Here is a 17476-nt window from a genome sequence, read left to right as displayed (position 1 = left end):
ACGAGGTGTTGAACCACCATGCCAACCATGTTGATTCGTTATTAGCAGGAGCAGGAAGTACTATTTAACATAACAAGTGTGAGTGTTTCCCCGGAAGAGATCACCTCATATAAAGCATACAACATTTTATAATACACTACTAAATATTTGACAAGTGGATCCCATTTTATGGTAAAAAAGTTATTTCTAAAAATTTTCCTTCACTTTCTCACTACTACAATAAATCAAATTAAATCAAATAAGTTACGTAACTGTTGTTTAAAATATTTAATAAGTCAAATTTTATTTACTTCAAAATATTTATATAAAAAGATTAAATTTTTATGAATTCTAAAAATTTAAAAAAAAATATTTTTTATTTCTTTTAATTTTATTGAGATTGTTTAATTTTTAATACTCCCTCCGTCCAACTTTAGGAGTCCCGGTTGAGTTCGGCACGGGTATTAAGAAATGTAAAGGAAAGTTGGTGAAAAAATATAGTGGAATGTGGGTCCTACCTTTTTATATTAGTTTTATAATAAAAGGTGAGTGGAAAAAGGTTAGTGGAATGTGAGGCCTATTACCAATTATAGAATATTCCAACCGGGACTCTTAAAGTGGGACATCCAAAAATAGTAAACCGGGACTCCTTAAGTGGGACGAAGGGAGTATCTGTAAAAGATGTCGATCTTATATAAAAATGTACTTAACTAGAAGTTGACCAAATTTCATGTTTTATATAGCTATTATCAATAAACAAAATAATATACAAAACATAGTACTCTATAAAAATAATTGCAAAATTTTAATTTAATTAAAAAAAAGTTTGACGTAATTAGTTAATTCTATTATAATGAGACCGGGTTTTAAAAAAATATAGTCAACTAATTATGCCAACTTTTTTAACTTAATAAAATTTTATAATTATTTTTATAGAATATATATAATAAAATTTTATTTATTTATATTGAAATAATAGCTACATAAAACATAAAATTTGGTCAAAGCTTTAGTTTATCTTATATAAGAGAGGCGTTGACTTTATATAAATCTTTTTTAAAAGTAAAATTTAACCTATGATATTATTTTAACAAGAGTTAACAAAATTATTTTAATTAAATATGGTATGTATCATAAAATAAGATCCACTTGTAAACTATTTAATGGTGTATTATAAAATATAGTATGCAAATGTATGAGGTGATCCCTTCCTGCGTTTCCCATAGTTTTGAATAAATCATTTGTAAAATATAATATTTCATCAATAATATTTTAATTATATATTTTTTTATATTTCTCCTATTTTATTAATTGTGTATTAAATCTCTTGCTCAACTAAATATGTTCTTGTGGGATGATACATCATTCTTCAAATAACTATAAATAACATAAATAATCTCTTTATAAAAAAAATTCAATTAAACACAAGTAATTTAGCGCGCGTTTATTATCGAGTTTTCCGATCTTCTTTCATTCTCGCGAACGGGAAAAGAAATTATGGGTGGCTCCGCCGCTACGACTTCCGCTTCCGTACTGTTCTTTCTGGCTTTGATCTTTGCTGCTTCAGTCGCTGCCGATGTGGGAGCAATCACCGGTAACCATTTCTCACCGAATTTGCTTTTATTTATTTTAATTTCGTGGAATTTGGTTTTGTTTACTGAGAGGTAGTGCTGGGCTGCGAAGTTGTGGTATGTGATAAATTAAGATAGAAAAAATTGGTTTAGATAATTAGGTTTATTGATTATAATCTTAAGTTTGTTTGCACTATTGATTGGAGTTCACTGTCCTTGTGTGTGTTTATATAGTCATGAGGAGATTAAGGTGTGGGGGAAATATTTCATGGGATTTAGAATTGGATTACTTCTTGCTTCAGTTCCAATTAGTTCAGTACTCATATATCCCATCGGCCCAATCCTGTAGTTGATGATTTTGGAAGATGACATGCGGTCTTGTTTCCGAACTGTTTTGGTAATTAGGGTTTTTGAATCCTAACGTCCTTAGCTAAGTTTTTGAATAATGCTTTGGATGCTGTAAAGCTATCCGGATTGCATATAGCTCTGAAGGGGCTAGTTACGCCTTCACTTATCTATTGATGAGAATTTAGTGACGAATTTTGAGGGTTCCATGTGATTTATGGTTATATATACACGTAAGCCGTGAAATGTTATCTGATATTCTCTTGTCATACTTGCAGGAAGTAATGCGGAAAATTGTCAAGTTATAAATGCCACTCCTGGAGTGCTGATCGAATCTGTTCAATCTAAAGATATTGTGCGCTGTGCACGTGTCAATGTTTCTGGTCTATCAAGACTGAAACTCGGGAGTTATTCTAGTGCCCACAGGATCACTTTGGTCCCATCAGATAGCATACATGAGAAATCCCACAAGAAAATTCAAATTTGTTTACACAGGTTTAAAATGAGACCGGTATTTCTTAATCTCGTCTTTTAGTTTGATGCCTACTGAGCCTCTTGTTTTTACGTCTGATGCCTACTTAATCCCGCATGTAATATCTTCTGCAGAAATGCCTCACTTGGACTGTGTCAATGTGAGAATGGTTACTGGGATGGTATCCATGGTGGAATATGGAGCACTACAATATCCCCATATGAAGATGGATTCATTGATGTGAAGTTTGTTGACAACTTGTTTGGTTCAGTGACCGTCAGCACCAAATTAGGTCAGACTTGCTTCTGCATATCGTAGCACTATTTCTATCTTCATCAGCATCCATGTGTGTGGGTGTGACTCTGTCACATACCACTATACTCATTTTCTTGATGTTTCCTATGGGCAGAGTTCCATAGCTGGAGGTTAATTTGTTTAGCCATTGGTTTCGTTTTATTGCTTCTGGCACCAATTGTTAGTAGCTGGGTTCCATTTTACTACAGCAGTTCAATGGCCATTGGAGTTTGTCTTGTTGTCATAATTGTTCTCTTCCAGGTACCTTCTTTAGTTGAACCTTCTTAAAGGATGCATTTGGTGCCTGAATTATCGTTTTTATCAGTAACCGAATTTCAGAGAATTTTTAAATATTTCTAAGGTTCCAGTCCTCTCTCTCTGTGCATTCCTGTGCAGGGAATGAAACTGTTGCCAACTGGCAGGAAAAGTGCTCTCTATAGTACCATTTGCGGTTTGGCAGTAAGTATTTCACTATGTCTGATTACTACATGATTATCTTGTAGTATGATTTTAAAGATGCCCCTTCTCTCTTTGTTTTCATTCTCTTTTGAAATAGATGTTCTGATGCACTGATACTAAGGAAATGTATTTCAGCTTGGAGCAGGGTCCTTTTTACTGAACAGATTGTCTGTATTTGTCAATTCTGTTCTTATCAACTTTGGCATCAATCAAGAGATGCACAACCCTGTAAGTTTTTCTATATAGATCATGTCATGTTATTTCTTTTTGATATTGACGTAGCTGAAACCACTTTTTTGGGGTGTCCAGATTATATATTGCATGTATTTGATAGGAAAATTGCTGTCTACAGGTGCTTGCATTTTTGCTAGTTGGAGTTGTACTGGCTGGGGCTGCTTTTGGCTATTGGCTTGTACGGAAATTTGTTGTTGCTGATGATGGAAGTGTGGATGTTGGAGTAGCCCAATTTGTGAAATGGGCTTTACGTGTAGTAGCTGTGACTTTCATTTTCCAGGTTATTTTATACTCTTATAAGTTTTAATCATGCATGTGCTACAGTAGTTGCTTGCATTTGCTCCTTTTTGCAACAGAGCCCCGATGAGATAAGTAACTATCACTGTATAACTTTATATTTTCAACAAAACCAGCTGTAATGTTATAACTGGCCCACCATCTATTCGCTTCTTTCTATAACTATGAGTTTTGCCAATGAGTTGACACCTTTTTTTGTATATTTAGTTCATTTAATTAGCTTTTTAGATCAAGATTTTTCAATACAATCTTTTCATTATGCTAGAATATCAATCCCTTTTCTCCTAAAACATCGTGATGTTGTCTTTCCTTTTAAAGTTTTCGCAGCTTTCTGATTGTTGCCAGCTTATTACTCCGAGCCTCATATTTTTAGTTTTCCATTTGAGCTTGAAAATTTTATTGGTGTTGTTTACCTTCTGCTTTTTTTGGAGGATGATTCAGCATTTAACTATTTTCTTTGTTCAAATATTCAGAGCACACTTGATATTCCAATGGCAATGGGACTGCTGATATTATTTTCTGGATTATACTTTTCTCTCACTTCTTTTAACTGGCTTGGCTTCAGGTAAACACAGCATGGTTTCTGTTAGTTAGTTATTTACTTCCTTTCTTCTTGATGAATGTAATTACTGATTATTGTTCTTAGTAAGTGTTCATGATAAAAGCTTTGTAATCCAAAAGTGTACATGCACCTGGGTCTTGACTGGCACTGCCCCCAGGTGGCTGGGGCAAGCGATATTCAGGGGTCGCTGGGAAAGTACAATTTTTTTATATAGAGACTATAGAGTAGAAGGAAAGATAAAGGTCTATATTTATCGTCACTTACCTTTAGTTAGTGTGTCTTTTGACATTCTCAAAAGAAAGTTCGAAACTAGTTAATAGATGTTTCTGCTGTTGTGAAGAGTAGGAGAGATGAAATGTCGATATATGTGTCTTCTGACATTCTCAAAAGAAGTACTGTAATTGATAGCCTATAAGACTAAGTCTTGATAATCTTACCCTAAACATGTATAGCCCGGTGCACCCCACCCTCCTGACAATACGTGTATTAATTTAGTAATTGATATTGTTACACAATCTTTTGATCATATGGCTTTGATTCTAATATTTGGTTTCGAATATAATTGTTATATTAGAAATGAGTGACCGTCATTAATTGCAGAGAAGAAAAATATGTAAAAATTGTTAGGTTAAAATGCTTCTATTTCTATCCGCCAGAACATATTCTTAACATGCACTTGTGGTACAGTGATTCAACATTTTCACCAGACTTGAGTCCTCCAAGAAGAAGAAGTGTAAGAGTAAGTAAGACTAAGCGCGCTGAATTCCTCAGAAGGTCTGAAACCACGGCCCCCCGAGGAAGTCTGCAGAAAAGTTATAAGGGTTCACCTACATATACAAATTCTCCTGGGAAAGGTACCCGTTGATGGAGCTTAGTCTCTGCGTTCTCGTCTTTTTCTTTGTTTTTTCTGACTATCCTTCCAAAGGATTGCGTGCTAACATTTTTGTGTCCATGTGTTAATGGATGGATGGATGGATGTAGAAATAGAAGGGAACAATTGAACTCTATTCAATAATGCTGAGTTATAGGTAAATTAAAATATACCACGTGTTTTGATGATTGAAAATTTCCTGAAAAAAGGTGCACGTTGTTGATATGATAGTTTGTTCAAGTTGGAAGTTGGCTTTGTATGGGTGTAGGTGAATTATCTGCATCATATTATCACATCCAGTTCATTATTTATCAGAAATGGACATATTCGAGCTTGATTTGCTGTTATTACTTTGTTCAGCTTGAGTATTATGCTGTTAACAACAATTTATTTCTAAGACAGATGTGATCTTTTTAGACCATTAATTATACGTCAATGTCAGTTCAAATGATTTAAAACAAGTAACAGATATTGAGGAAAATTAACTGAGGAACTGATTAAATAAATGGGGCAGGGAATTCTGATCCATTAAGAATGAAATTAAAATGAAGTTAAAACTGTCATATATCTTAATGGAAATTTGATCATTCTTAATGGTTCACCTATCTTACTAGTTCTGTGCCCTATAGCGCAAGTCTCAATTCCCTGCCACTTCCCAACTGCCTTTGCCATAACATAACGATTTATTTTGTCATTTGTTGCAGGTGTGGAGAGTTCAGTTGACTACTACTCGACTTTCCACAAAACGCCCAACAAAAAGAAATATTCCCAGGAAGAATGGAAGGATTTCACAGAGCGAAGTACGCGCCAGGCTGTTGCAGAGTTGGCATCCTCTCCCCAATTCACTGATTGGGTCGTGAAAAATGCAGATAGAATACAGCTCCAGTCAACAGAGAGAAGCTTCAGTGAATCTGTTGGAAGTGGGTCAGATTCGAATGAGGACAATATTGCAGCAAGCAGTAGTGGCAGAAGCGGTCTATCGTGGCGACGCCCATGGTAGATAGAGCATCATATAATGTACCTGCGCCTTTTTTATCTCATTATTTTTCAATCTTACTTAGCATCAAGTTTATGTATATGGTAGAGATTGTCATATTACTGGTAATATAACATAGCAGAAAATTACTATCAGCACAAATGTAGTATTACCTTTGTGTGTTTACTTTTGAAATGAAATACTACTGTTTTGTATCTGAGGCTCTGAGTATATGTCTGTTACCAAAATTTGTACACCAGGAAAGTGGGATAAACAAAAACTTAAATCTTTTATTCTTTGTTATTGCGTGGAAAGGGTAAAATAGGGAATAAGGTACCATTATTTCTTTTTCTTGAAGGAATACATTATTGATTCTAAAGAATACTAAAATTCTGATTGACTGGGTGATAAGGTTTACTAGTATTAATTGGATGTTGGAAGCAGATGCTGCTAGCCAAGATCATTTCTTGGGAAAATCATAGCAGTAGTAAATTTTAAGTTTTTGAGTTGCATGTACTCCATATTTGATGTGGGCATGATAGTAATATTCCACCTGAGATCCAAGAATTTGGATATCCTCTTTGTAATTTAAAAAAGTCCTATATACTACATACATTTGCAACTTCTATTAAAAGCGTTGCGGAATTGTTGTTATATTTTTTTACCATTAATCAATCTTCTAAATTTCTTATCGTACATAAACTGAAATGGCATGTGTTTGTGTTTATAATGAGTAGTATAGTAGATGCAATTTGATTGTTACGTGTCGTGAAGGAGTGTTATACAATTAGACAAAATTTAGCTGGAGATTCCTCCTCCTAAATAGCAGCAAAAAACAAGAACAATGAACCGAAAACTGACCAGGTTCACACCTATGGATCTACATGCTTCATTACTGAATTATTAATAAAAACAAATTCCACCAATCCATTGATTGGAAACAGTGCTAAGATTGCTACTATCATATTCTCTCCCTCTCACCTTATCCCCCCCTCTCTCACTCTCACCTCAGCTAAATCTCTGCAACGTCCAATCCACGTGGTGATCACCCAATCTTCTTTCCATCATTTCAAGAATTTGTCTTTCACTAACCTCCAAGATTTACACAAGGGTGGTCTCTTTTTTCCTTTTTTTTTTTTGTGTAAAGTTGTCTCACCATCCCAAAGAATGAACCTTTTCCAAGATTCATTTTCTGGGCCCTGAGCATTCTTTGATGATTGTAATTGGTTAGGAATATTCGTAAAGTTGGGAATTCTGTTTCTCTCTCTTTGTTGGCATGGGATTCCCTTCTGATGTACAGAAAAATGGCGGCGGAGGTGGGAGATTGAACACACTCGTCAGGAGGAAACAGGTTGATTCTAAGCATGTGTACTCTTCTGGGAGTCGCCAAAATCAGTTGGCCAGGGCTCTCACTGCACCTCATCTCATTGCCATAGGTAATCTCTGATTCAAGAATTAGTACTTTGTGTTCTCTCTCTGTTTGCTGCTTAACCATTTGAGTTTAGCTAATTGATATAATTTGTTGTTGCCTTGGCTTGAGTGAAGTTTGCTTTGATTCTATTAAAAACGTTGAGTTATAAATTAGACTGAAAATGGAAATATGTCCTTGATCATCGTACTCTTTCTTTTGTGTTTATAATCCCTTTCATTATGCCTATGAGAATGGATTTTGTGTTGCTGTTTGTAGGAGTTGGTGCAACAATTGGTTCTGGTGTTTATATTCTGGTTGGCACAGTTGCTAGAGAGCATTCAGGGCCAGCTCTTACACTTTCATTTCTCATAGCTGGAATAGCTGCTGGCCTTTCTGCTTTCTGCTACGCCGAGCTTGCTAGTCGTTGCCCTTCTGCTGGAAGTGCCTATCACTATTCTTACATATGCATCGGAGAAGTGTAATTACCATTTCATCATTGTTTCATAATGTCCATTTTCTGCTTTTAAATCCTTTATTACTAATGTCAACAGTAATTATTTTTCATTTCATATGATCAACATCACAAATACTCGGTCAAAGTGGGAGTTATGGTGTCTAATATCTCTGCGTAAACCTTGTTCAATTTTTGCAGCGTTGCTTGGTTGATTGGTTGGGCGTTGATGCTGGAATACACCATAGGAGGTTCAGCAGTGGCTCGTGGTATATCCCCAAATCTGGTATGCTTCTCTTCTATCTCTTGATTCTCTATTAAGTTTTGTGGATTCATATCTTACAACACAAATGTCACATTCATCAAATGGTCCTTCATTCCCTCAAATCATGAGAGTTAGATGTCTTTTATCCATTGATAATCAGTTTTCACTGAAGTTCTGCTACTATTATGATATTTATAGCAGTGATAAAATTTCGGTCTTTTCTACATTAGGCCTTGCTTTTTGGAGGTCCAGATAGTCTACCTTCTTTTCTGGCTCGCCAGACAATCCCCGGATTTGATATTGTTGTCGACCCATGTGCAGCCATCATAGTCGTTTTGGTCACTGCGCTTTTGTGCCTGGGAATTAAGGAGGTCTCTCTCGAATTATCTTCACATAAGTACACGAATATTCCCATTTTCTGAACTTTTCTATTATTATCTCTCCAGAGTGCATTAGCCCAAGGGATCGTTACTTCTGTGAATGTATGCGCCTTGGTCTTTATCATCGTGGCCGGTGGATATTTAGGCTTCAAGACCGGATGGCATGGGTACGAACTCCCTGCCGGGTAAGTCACTTTCCATCTCATTTGACATGATTTGTGTTTCTTGTAAGGTGATACAAGGTTGCTGATCTATTTTACATCTCCAAAAGATACTTTCCCTTTGGGGCTAAAGGGATGCTTGCTGGTGCTTCAACCGTCTTTTTTGCATATACAGGGTTCGACTCCATCACAAGCACAGCAGAAGAGGTAATGGTGTTTATAACTTTGCCACGACTAATGGGAACTCGATAGTAACTTTTTCTCTATACACAGGTGAAAAACCCTCAAAAGGATCTGCCAATCGGCATTGGGTCTGCTCTATCCATATGCTGCACCCTTTACATGTTGGTTTCTGCAGTCATCGTTGGTTTGGTACCCTACTATGCAATGGATCCTGACACCCCGATTTCCTCTGCATTTGCTAGCCATGGAATGCAATGGGCAGCGTACGTACATACTCATCGTGGGGAAAGGTTTATATTTACCGAGCTCCTCTTTACAGCATTGTTTTTATTTTATCTTTGCGCAGGTATATCATTACTATTGGATCTTGTACTGCTCTTTGTGCGTCGTTGACAGGGTCTTTGCTTCCGCAGGTTTCATTTTCACATTGTTTTAGGTTGAGAATTGGGACAATGCAAACAAATACTAGATGATTATATCTTTTTTTCCCAAGTAAATGTTCTACTCTTTGCATTCTTACTATGCAGCCGCGGATATTAATGGCAATGGCCAGAGACGGACTGCTGCCATCGTTTTTCTCAGATATCAACAGAAGCACACAAGTTCCTATTAAAAGCACGATTGTGACCGGATTCCTTGCCACAATCTTGGCCTTCGTCATGGATGTAGAACAATTGTCAGGAATGGTATGCTGCTACCACTTTTGCCAATTCTAGTCCATTTAATTACGAGTTATATTATGTTAATAGTTGTTATGTGTAACATAAGTTGATTTTTATCAAGAAAAAGAAAGCTACGTTTTGGAAATATAAGAAAACAAACCTTCGATCACAATGGTGTTGTTAGCATGACCTTTCCACTCAAATTGTTCGAGTTTTCAGGTTAGTTTGGGAACGCTTCTTGCATACACGACTGTAGCAATTTGTGTGCTGATACTGAGATATGTTCCACCGGATGAGGTGCCATTTCCATTATCTTATAAGGAAGCAATCGATTCAGTTTCTTCGCGACGTGCCATCAGCAATAGCCCTGCCGACATCTGCGTGGAGCACCCGAAAGTTTACTCCTTGAATAATCCATTTTTAGTCCGGAAAGAAACAACATCTATTAGATGCCCTTCTATAAATAGGGATTGGAACTGTAAGTTCGTTCGACTGCTTCTAGCATGTTCTTTATTTCTAATGATCATATTAGGTGATGCTTATGTTTCTTCTGCGTGTTGCAGTCCTCGTGAACAAAAAGAATCGGCGGAATACTGCTGGTTGGGCTATTATGATCACGTGCATTGGCATACTTATATTCACTTGTGCTACTTCATTCTCGAGCCTCTCAAGGTGCGTGGTTTCTGTCACAGTTGTCAACTTTTAACTTGAGAGTGCGCTTCTTGTAGTCGTTTTGACCCGTGTACTGCTGTTTCTCTACATATGCCAGCATTCTCCGAACTACATTTTGTGGCATTGGTCTGCTTCTCCTTCTCTCGGGTCTCATAATGCTCACTTTCATAGATCAAGATGTCGCGAGACATAATTTTGGGCAGGAAGGAGGTAGCCTGTTAGTTAGTCATGGCTTTGATTCTTTTGAAACACATCTAAATTCGTTACCCTGAGCGGTATCTTCTCATGAGCTGTTGTGTCACGTTCAGGTTTCATCTGTCCGCTCGTCCCACTGCTTCCGGTAACTTGCATTCTCATCAACATGTACTTGTTAGTCAACCTCAGGTGAGTAGTTTGATGCTGATCTTAAAAGTTGATGAAATTGAAATCCATACGGCGTGTATTCGGTAGTGTTTGGATCGGGATCTTGACCTGTTTGAGAATCCGACACAAGATTCCCCTACTAAGAGTTTGGAGTTTATGTCTTGTAGTGCGGCGACTTGGACCCTGGTCTCGATATGGCTGGCGTTGGCGCTGCTCGTCTACGTGTGCTATAGCTGCAGGCGAAGCCCGTTGAAGCACGCATATTACGTTCCCGCGGCTGATGTGGATGAAATCTATGAGGCATCAGCCCAGGCAGGCCACAATTTGAATGTGCATTGATGATATATAGATTGATAGTGATATACACTTAACGAGTGTTGTTGCCCTCACGATTGAAAGCACTGTTGTATTAATTGAATTTAGAAATTGTACATATCTTCATTTTTTGTAACGTAATACGCAACCTATATTCATTATGAATAATAGTACTCTCTACGGTGCATTTCATAAACTTTATCTGAAATTTTCTACGAGTTGACATTATGCAGAGTAAATTATTGCCTAATGTTCTTGCACATTATTTTCGACGAGTTGACAAGTCAATAATTATTTGTTGCATCTCCAAATCGAAAATGCTACATTTGTCATTGCATTGATACATCTATACTAAACATCTTTAACATTGTTCTACTTTCTTTACTCCTTTAACAATCTAATCGATTAAATAAATGAGTAATATCTAGTCGTTAGTAATTCTTTTTATACATTTGATATATAGTTGTATTTGTTAAATTTAGGGTTTAGGAAATAACATCGATTACATCTCATCAGAGGCTTTTTTAGCCACACATAGAGACATAAAGTCCTTGGAAGCTTTTTATTTCATGTGTTTTTCGCCTTTTCAGTCGTCGACTTTCATTTTTCTTTAAACTAAATTCACATAAAGTAAATGAGCCTCAACTCAGAACACGTGAAATCCAAATTGTGAGGCGATGCAAGTGCAATTCTTTTGAGACAAAAGAAGAGGCATAAGTGTATTCATAACGTTGAGCATGAGGAAATACTCCTACTTCACTCGCACTATTTTTAAGTCTCACAACTACTTATAAGCACCATAATTTCACATTTACTAGTAGTTCATTATTTTTAATTTTTTTTTTCTTATTTATATTTTTTATTAAACAAATTTTACAAATATTCAAAAGTACTAAATTTTCATTAAAATAATGAATTACCAATTGATTTTTTTTTTTCAAAATATGTAATTAAAAAAATTATATAATTAAATAAAATAAATACATAATTAGACATACACATTTATTACTCCACAATCCACATGGTATTACTAGGGACCATAACTAAATCAATCTCATTTTTGTTTTAATCCTTTTATTCCAATCATAAAAAATGTAGCCATCCCCACATCCGGCATGAGCGGTGCCACGAGGACCATGGCCCTCCTCACGACCCCTTTGAATCAATAAACTAACAAAACATTGATAAGAACGTACTCTCTTCGTCTCAACTAAATTGAGTCGGTATTCCTTTTCGGGATGTCCAAACTAAGTAGAGTTTTTTTTTTCTTACAGTAAAACAAAACATCTAATCACTCATTTTCGACCAAAAAAATAAAACATCTAATGACTCATATTTTATTCCATCACCTATTTTACTTTCTCTTTCTTTTTCTTACTTTATTACTAGTACTTTATTCCTATCTCATACTTTTCAATACTATAACTAATTAATCTCCGTGACCAAGAGTTTTGACTCAATAGTTGGGACAAAGGGACTATTACATTTTAGGTTAATATAACTCCAAAATAAATGAGTTATTTATCCTATCAAATTGGCGTAGGTTTAAGTCATCAATTGAAAATAAGAAAAGGAAATTGAAAATCAGTCAACAATTTTGATTTCATATTGTGTTACTAACTATTGGAATTTTGACCCAGTGAATTAATTTAATTTGATCGATTGTTGGAATGAAGGTTGTAATTGCTGGACCGATATGCATATAATACTATTACTACCTATTTCGAACAAAATCGTCTAGAGCATGGTCACTATGTATTCGGTGTAAAAGATGATAATCTCAGTCCTCAGATATAAACATTAATTTTCATACTAAAACTGAATTCCCTGTACTTTTGAACATGTCATTAATTTTCTATATTTATGGAACAAATTAATGGTACGTATAACATAGAAAGCGCAACGGCTTTATTCATTCGTCGAACCAAATTCTCTAAAGGGGTGTGTGTTCAGCAGCCCAATTAATCATGGATTCATGATAAAAACTAAGTAGACGAAAATTAGGATAAAAATATTTTTTGAGCCATAATAATATTATTTTTATATTGTTGGCAACCCCATATTCACATTAAGGACTTAAAAAACTTTTTTAGGGGATCTCTCAATCCTTACTCGGGCCATTAATGTTTTCATTACAATCTGGATGAAATTTTGATCTGATACGAATAATATAATTTATGCTTTAATTCAGACTTCTAAGAATCTTGAAGCCTTGACTCTAAATCAATGTTGCATTGTTATTGGATAATCTCCAGAAAGTGTAATGCATAATAGTGTGATCTAATTGCATTCAAATTGAAAAAAGTATTTATTCTGATACAATTCAAATGTAGTAGTAATACATTAATGTAGCTTTCCTAAATTGCATTTCCATCTTCAACCTTGAGGACTCTAACGTTCAAATTTTCAACACACTAATTAAAACAGAATTTCCAAAAACTATACAGATATTATTATTGTGAATTTCATTACTTGTACTTGCTATGTTTTGGATTTTTTTCCTTGCAAAGAACTGTGTGGTGGATAATTTTGGCAAATTCCAATCCAACAATAATTGGGCCTTAAGCCCAACAAATAAGCCTTCAAGCCCGCTGACAGAAATGACACAAACGCCCTCATTTTCTTCCCGTTGGCGAAAATGGCGCCAAAAATGACGTGGCTCTCCACAACATCAAACTGCGCGCCAAAAAAGGAACCCTTATTTACTGCTATAGATGGCGCAGCTCCCTATATATACCTCGCTGGGTCCACACCTTCACCTCCACCGTGTGTAATTGAGCAGCCATGGATGCCAGTCAACAATCTCCGATGCGTTCCTTTAAATCGAAAAAGCTTCTGAGTTCGCCGGCGCCGTCGGATCGGAAGGTCTCTGACCCGCTCAGCGTGCAGACCCCCGGGAAGCCGGCGTCCCAGCCGCGGAGGCAGCGCAACCACACCGTCGCTCTGTCGATTTCGGATATCAGGAAAGCAGCGATGAAGCTCCGGGAAAGGAGATCCGATCCGCCTCCGAGAACCGACGAGATTTCAATTTCAGAGGAAATGGAGATTGCAAAGGTGAAGAAGCCGGCTTCAGCTGAGATAGAGCTTCCCCCAAAGTGAGTGTTTATTCGGATTTATGATTTTTTTTTCAGATCTGCAAGTTTCCAATCTATTTTGTGAATCAATTTTACTGCTGTTTGCTCAAACAATTTATGAAGTTCATTGGCGGTTTTTGTTTCCTTTTCAAAATTTCGTTTTTCGTTTCTAATTGTATGTTTGATGTTTAATTTTCAGATACGAGTTGTTGGAAAAATTCTTCAACAGCTTGGATTCTTCAATCAGGTTGCTCAAGTTGAAGGGATCTGCAACAACATTCAGCAATATAAGCCCCCAAATAGGAACTTTGACCGACCGGTATGCAGAATCTGAGTTCAGATTACATTTTTATTATTGCTGTCAAGCATCTTCAAGTTTTGATTTGTTAGTCGGCTTAAAATTTCAGGAGATTTACATACAGTCATTTAGCTCAACTGAAGTTCATCTTGCCTGAGGCCATTGTGTTGGAAAAAACCCTTCAACACGATGAGCGTACATGCTGTATGAAACCTGATCTCCGCATCACATTGGATGTTGAAGCAATCAAGACCAAAGGAAAATCGAAATCTGGAAATTTACAGCTGCGAAAAGTATTCCACAGCCGGCTTCTGGATTTCATCAAATCACATCCAGAGGTAAATATTTGTACTTCAAACATTCTTATTCGGATTTACAAGTGTTTGTTTCATTGAGCATATGTCAATTATGAAAATTTGGTTGAAAAAACTTGTCACATTGATGAATCACACAAGTTTTGTGCAATGCATTGCAGAACAAAACTATTACAAATTATTCGGTATTAGACACTCACCGCGCTCTAGTTCATCTAGTTTACCTATTGCCATAGAACTGTATGAACATACATATTCATAAAATTGCAAATCTGCTCAATGATGTGCTTGGACCATTGTTGTCGCTCATATGGAGCATCTTTTAATATGTGTGCTTGGCTTGATCACTGTCATTGACTTTGTGGCGCTACCATTCTTCTCGATTAGTACTCTATTAATTAGTTACAAATTTCCACATTCTGAATTCAGGGCGATGAAGTTCCAGAGGAAGTGCTACCGGAGCCATTTAATCGACCGAAGGAGGGTCTAAGTACAAATTCAGCTCAAACTTCTGGCACATCTTTGACTGGTCAGAGTCAGGGTGTGGCATTCTCAGGATCATCAGTTAAAGCCTCACTTCTGCCTCCATCATTTAAAAGGAGTTTTTCAATGCGGAATTCTGGTCATCAAGTGGAAAAGTTACGGAAAGAACTGTCTTCATTTACTGTTGCTGCTCTTCCGTCTGTTAATTCTGAAGATAAATCTGCTGGATGTAGCTCTCACCAAGATATTAGTGAAGATGAATCTGCTGGAGGTAGCTCCCACAAAGATATCAGTGCAATTGGCAGAGTTTCAGTTGTGGAAACATGCTTTTCATATGAAGATTCTTCAAATAAAACATTGTCTACTTTACCTGAAACCCCGGTGAAATGCATCAATTCTGTAAAGGAGGATGAGATGGCTTCAGTACTTAAAACGCCAGTGGGCATGACATCGACTCCAAAGAGTGCTACGCCTGCGCCTCAGCCGACTAAAAGATGCTACATGAGTCCGGAGAATGATTCATACAGACCACCAAGCAAACTTGTTAGACGGCAGCCCCCAAAGAGACCTCTGATGTTTGATACTCCGGAGAAGAGTGTGAAGAATGATGGTAATGAGGATGTCCGGAGAGGGAGCTCAGCAGCTCGTGGTGACATCTTCGACATTCTCCCAGAGTCTGTTATACAATCTGTAAGCCTAACTAATCTCACTTCATAGTAGTTGTGAAACTTAAATAGTAGTAAGATTTTTCCCTTTTCTGATGAACTGTTTGTTCGCATCTACAGATTCAAGAAAAGGAGAGATTGACAGCAATGGAGCAGGAGCCAGCAATCTCTCAAGCAATGAGGCGCCGGAAAATGATCGCTGGCCTTCCGAAGCTCTTTGACAAGATTTATTTCTTCTTCCAATCAATCAGACGCTCAGTAGTCACAAAAGAGGAGCTGATTCAGACACTCATAAGCCAGCTAGATATTGTGGAAAAAAGTAAGATCATTTTAACCAAATCGAAAGCTCTGTCATTCTTTTATGTAAAACTTCCACTAAACAAATTTGTTACAACAGAGGAGGTGGAAGAGCAGCTCAGATTGCTGCAAGAACTAGCTCCGGAGTGGATTTACGAGAAGCTTGCAGTGAGTGGTGATCTCCTCTTCTGGTACGACATTCATCTTCCTTCACTCTACCACCATTTCCACACTCTGTACTCCAACGAACAGATTCATTTTCGACCTTGATCTCATCCTAATCTTGTCTCTTTCAGTGTCAAGAAGATTTCGAGCCCAGAAGCCATGCGTACGAGGCTGTCCGAGGCGATATGAACGGATTAAGAAACTATGTAAAGGGCATTGTGATAACTAACAGTGATTGTTCTTCAATCATCCATTAGTTCATTCTTTTGCCACTGAAGAACTGACAGAATTTGCTCACCTCTGAGCTTGAGCCAGAATTAAACTGCTGTAATTTAGTGTTGGGATATGAATTACAACAACATAGAAAGTGAATTTTTCCCATTTTGATTTTATGTGTAGCAGTTTCCAAACTGCAGCTGTAACTCTAACATTTGATCATTTGGAGAATAATGCAAAATATTTTCATTTTCATGATTAATCAATTGGAAACTAGAGTAATTTAATATATAGACTTCTTGAACAATTTTGAATCGACCAAAATTACTCGGTTAAATAACTATCCATTTCCAATAATTTAAACTGACCAAAGAAACTTTTTTTTTAGTACATGTACAAATTAGATCATTATACATTTTCATTTGATCATTATACATTACTCGAAGGGAGTATTTTTGCTTGTTTGATGACAAGCAAAAGACACATGAGTAGTATCTTATCAGTATTAGAAGAATTGAAAAAAAAAATGAAAATATGTTGAATTGATGTGTTCGAAATAAAATAACTAATTGTTAGTACATATCAGAAAAATTTAGCCATATTTCACTTGAACTTTACTTGTTATTTTAATAAGTTAATTATCTGCATGAACGTGTTAGTTCCTTGTCACAAAATGACCCAAAATAATTTCAAATTTCGTGGGTAAATTAATTCAACCCACTAAATTAGTGAAGTCACAATCTAATACAAACTGACTAACAACATTAAATTACTCTATCTCAATCTACTACTCCTATTACATTTTTCATGTAAATGTGGCGATTTATCAAAGCCACAATGCGTAAGCAAAAAAATAAAAAAAATTCCGTTGCCGGGACTTGAACCCGGGTCTCTCGGGTGAGAGCCGAGTATCCTAACCAACTAGACTACAACGGATTTATTACTAATGTGATTTTTTTATTATATACTAGAAAAATCAGTATGACTTTTGAACGCACGTGGCAGCATAGCATATGCTCAGCCCAAATTTCTGACTAGCCT

The 17476-nt window shown here is 36.4% G+C and overlaps 3 protein-coding genes and 1 non-coding gene across 5 annotated transcripts; 3 read left to right on the top strand and 1 right to left on the bottom strand.

Annotated features, from left to right (window-relative positions):
* Positions 1-1407: 1407 nt before the first annotated feature.
* On the top strand, positions 1408-6275 carry LOC125188507 (uncharacterized). The gene is made up of 10 exons (XM_048085376.2): positions 1408-1573; positions 2174-2390; positions 2502-2659; positions 2777-2922; positions 3058-3120; positions 3256-3348; positions 3473-3634; positions 4125-4216; positions 4901-5067; positions 5789-6275. The coding sequence occupies exons 1-10, from the start codon at positions 1477-1479 to the stop codon at positions 6082-6084; spliced, it is 1491 nt and encodes a 496-aa protein (XP_047941333.1). The 5' UTR covers positions 1408-1476; the 3' UTR covers positions 6085-6275.
* A 725-nt stretch (positions 6276-7000) lies between these two features.
* LOC125188506 (cationic amino acid transporter 2, vacuolar-like) lies at positions 7001-11119 on the top strand. Of its 2 annotated transcripts, XM_048085375.2 has the most exons (15): positions 7001-7171; positions 7292-7496; positions 7748-7949; positions 8124-8208; positions 8418-8558; positions 8634-8752; positions 8839-8935; positions 9002-9174; positions 9258-9324; positions 9439-9597; positions 9793-10051; positions 10137-10245; positions 10343-10455; positions 10554-10629; positions 10776-11119. In XM_048085375.2, exons 2-15 carry the CDS (start codon positions 7337-7339, stop codon positions 10945-10947), a joined length of 1932 nt encoding a protein of 643 aa, XP_047941332.2. In that variant the 5' UTR covers positions 7001-7171; positions 7292-7336; the 3' UTR covers positions 10948-11119. The 2 variants fall into 2 exon arrangements, with proteins under 2 accessions (XP_047941332.2, XP_047941331.2); XM_048085374.2 differs by having other exon boundaries at positions 7002-7496.
* Positions 11120-13676: 2557 nt separating this feature from the next.
* On the top strand, positions 13677-16690 carry LOC125187692 (CDT1-like protein a, chloroplastic). The gene is made up of 7 exons (XM_048084322.2): positions 13677-14018; positions 14197-14316; positions 14405-14633; positions 15039-15782; positions 15878-16076; positions 16155-16245; positions 16351-16690. Exons 1-7 carry the CDS (start codon positions 13708-13710, stop codon positions 16406-16408), a joined length of 1752 nt encoding a protein of 583 aa, XP_047940279.1. The 5' UTR covers positions 13677-13707; the 3' UTR covers positions 16409-16690.
* Positions 16691-17298: 608 nt separating this feature from the next.
* On the bottom strand, positions 17299-17371 carry TRNAE-CUC (transfer RNA glutamic acid (anticodon CUC)). The gene has a single exon. It is a non-coding gene; the product is annotated as a tRNA-Glu (tRNA).
* Positions 17372-17476: the final 105 nt, after the last annotated feature.

The sequence above is a fragment of the Salvia hispanica genome, chromosome 5 (assembly GCF_029641045.1).
Source record: "Salvia hispanica isolate PSC_SH4W2 chromosome 5, Shi_PSC_v1, whole genome shotgun sequence".
In the NCBI taxonomy this organism is placed as follows: Eukaryota; Viridiplantae; Streptophyta; class Magnoliopsida; order Lamiales; family Lamiaceae; genus Salvia; species Salvia hispanica.
Note: the sequence above shows the minus strand (reverse complement) of the source record. Positions and strands in the feature narration are given on the sequence as shown.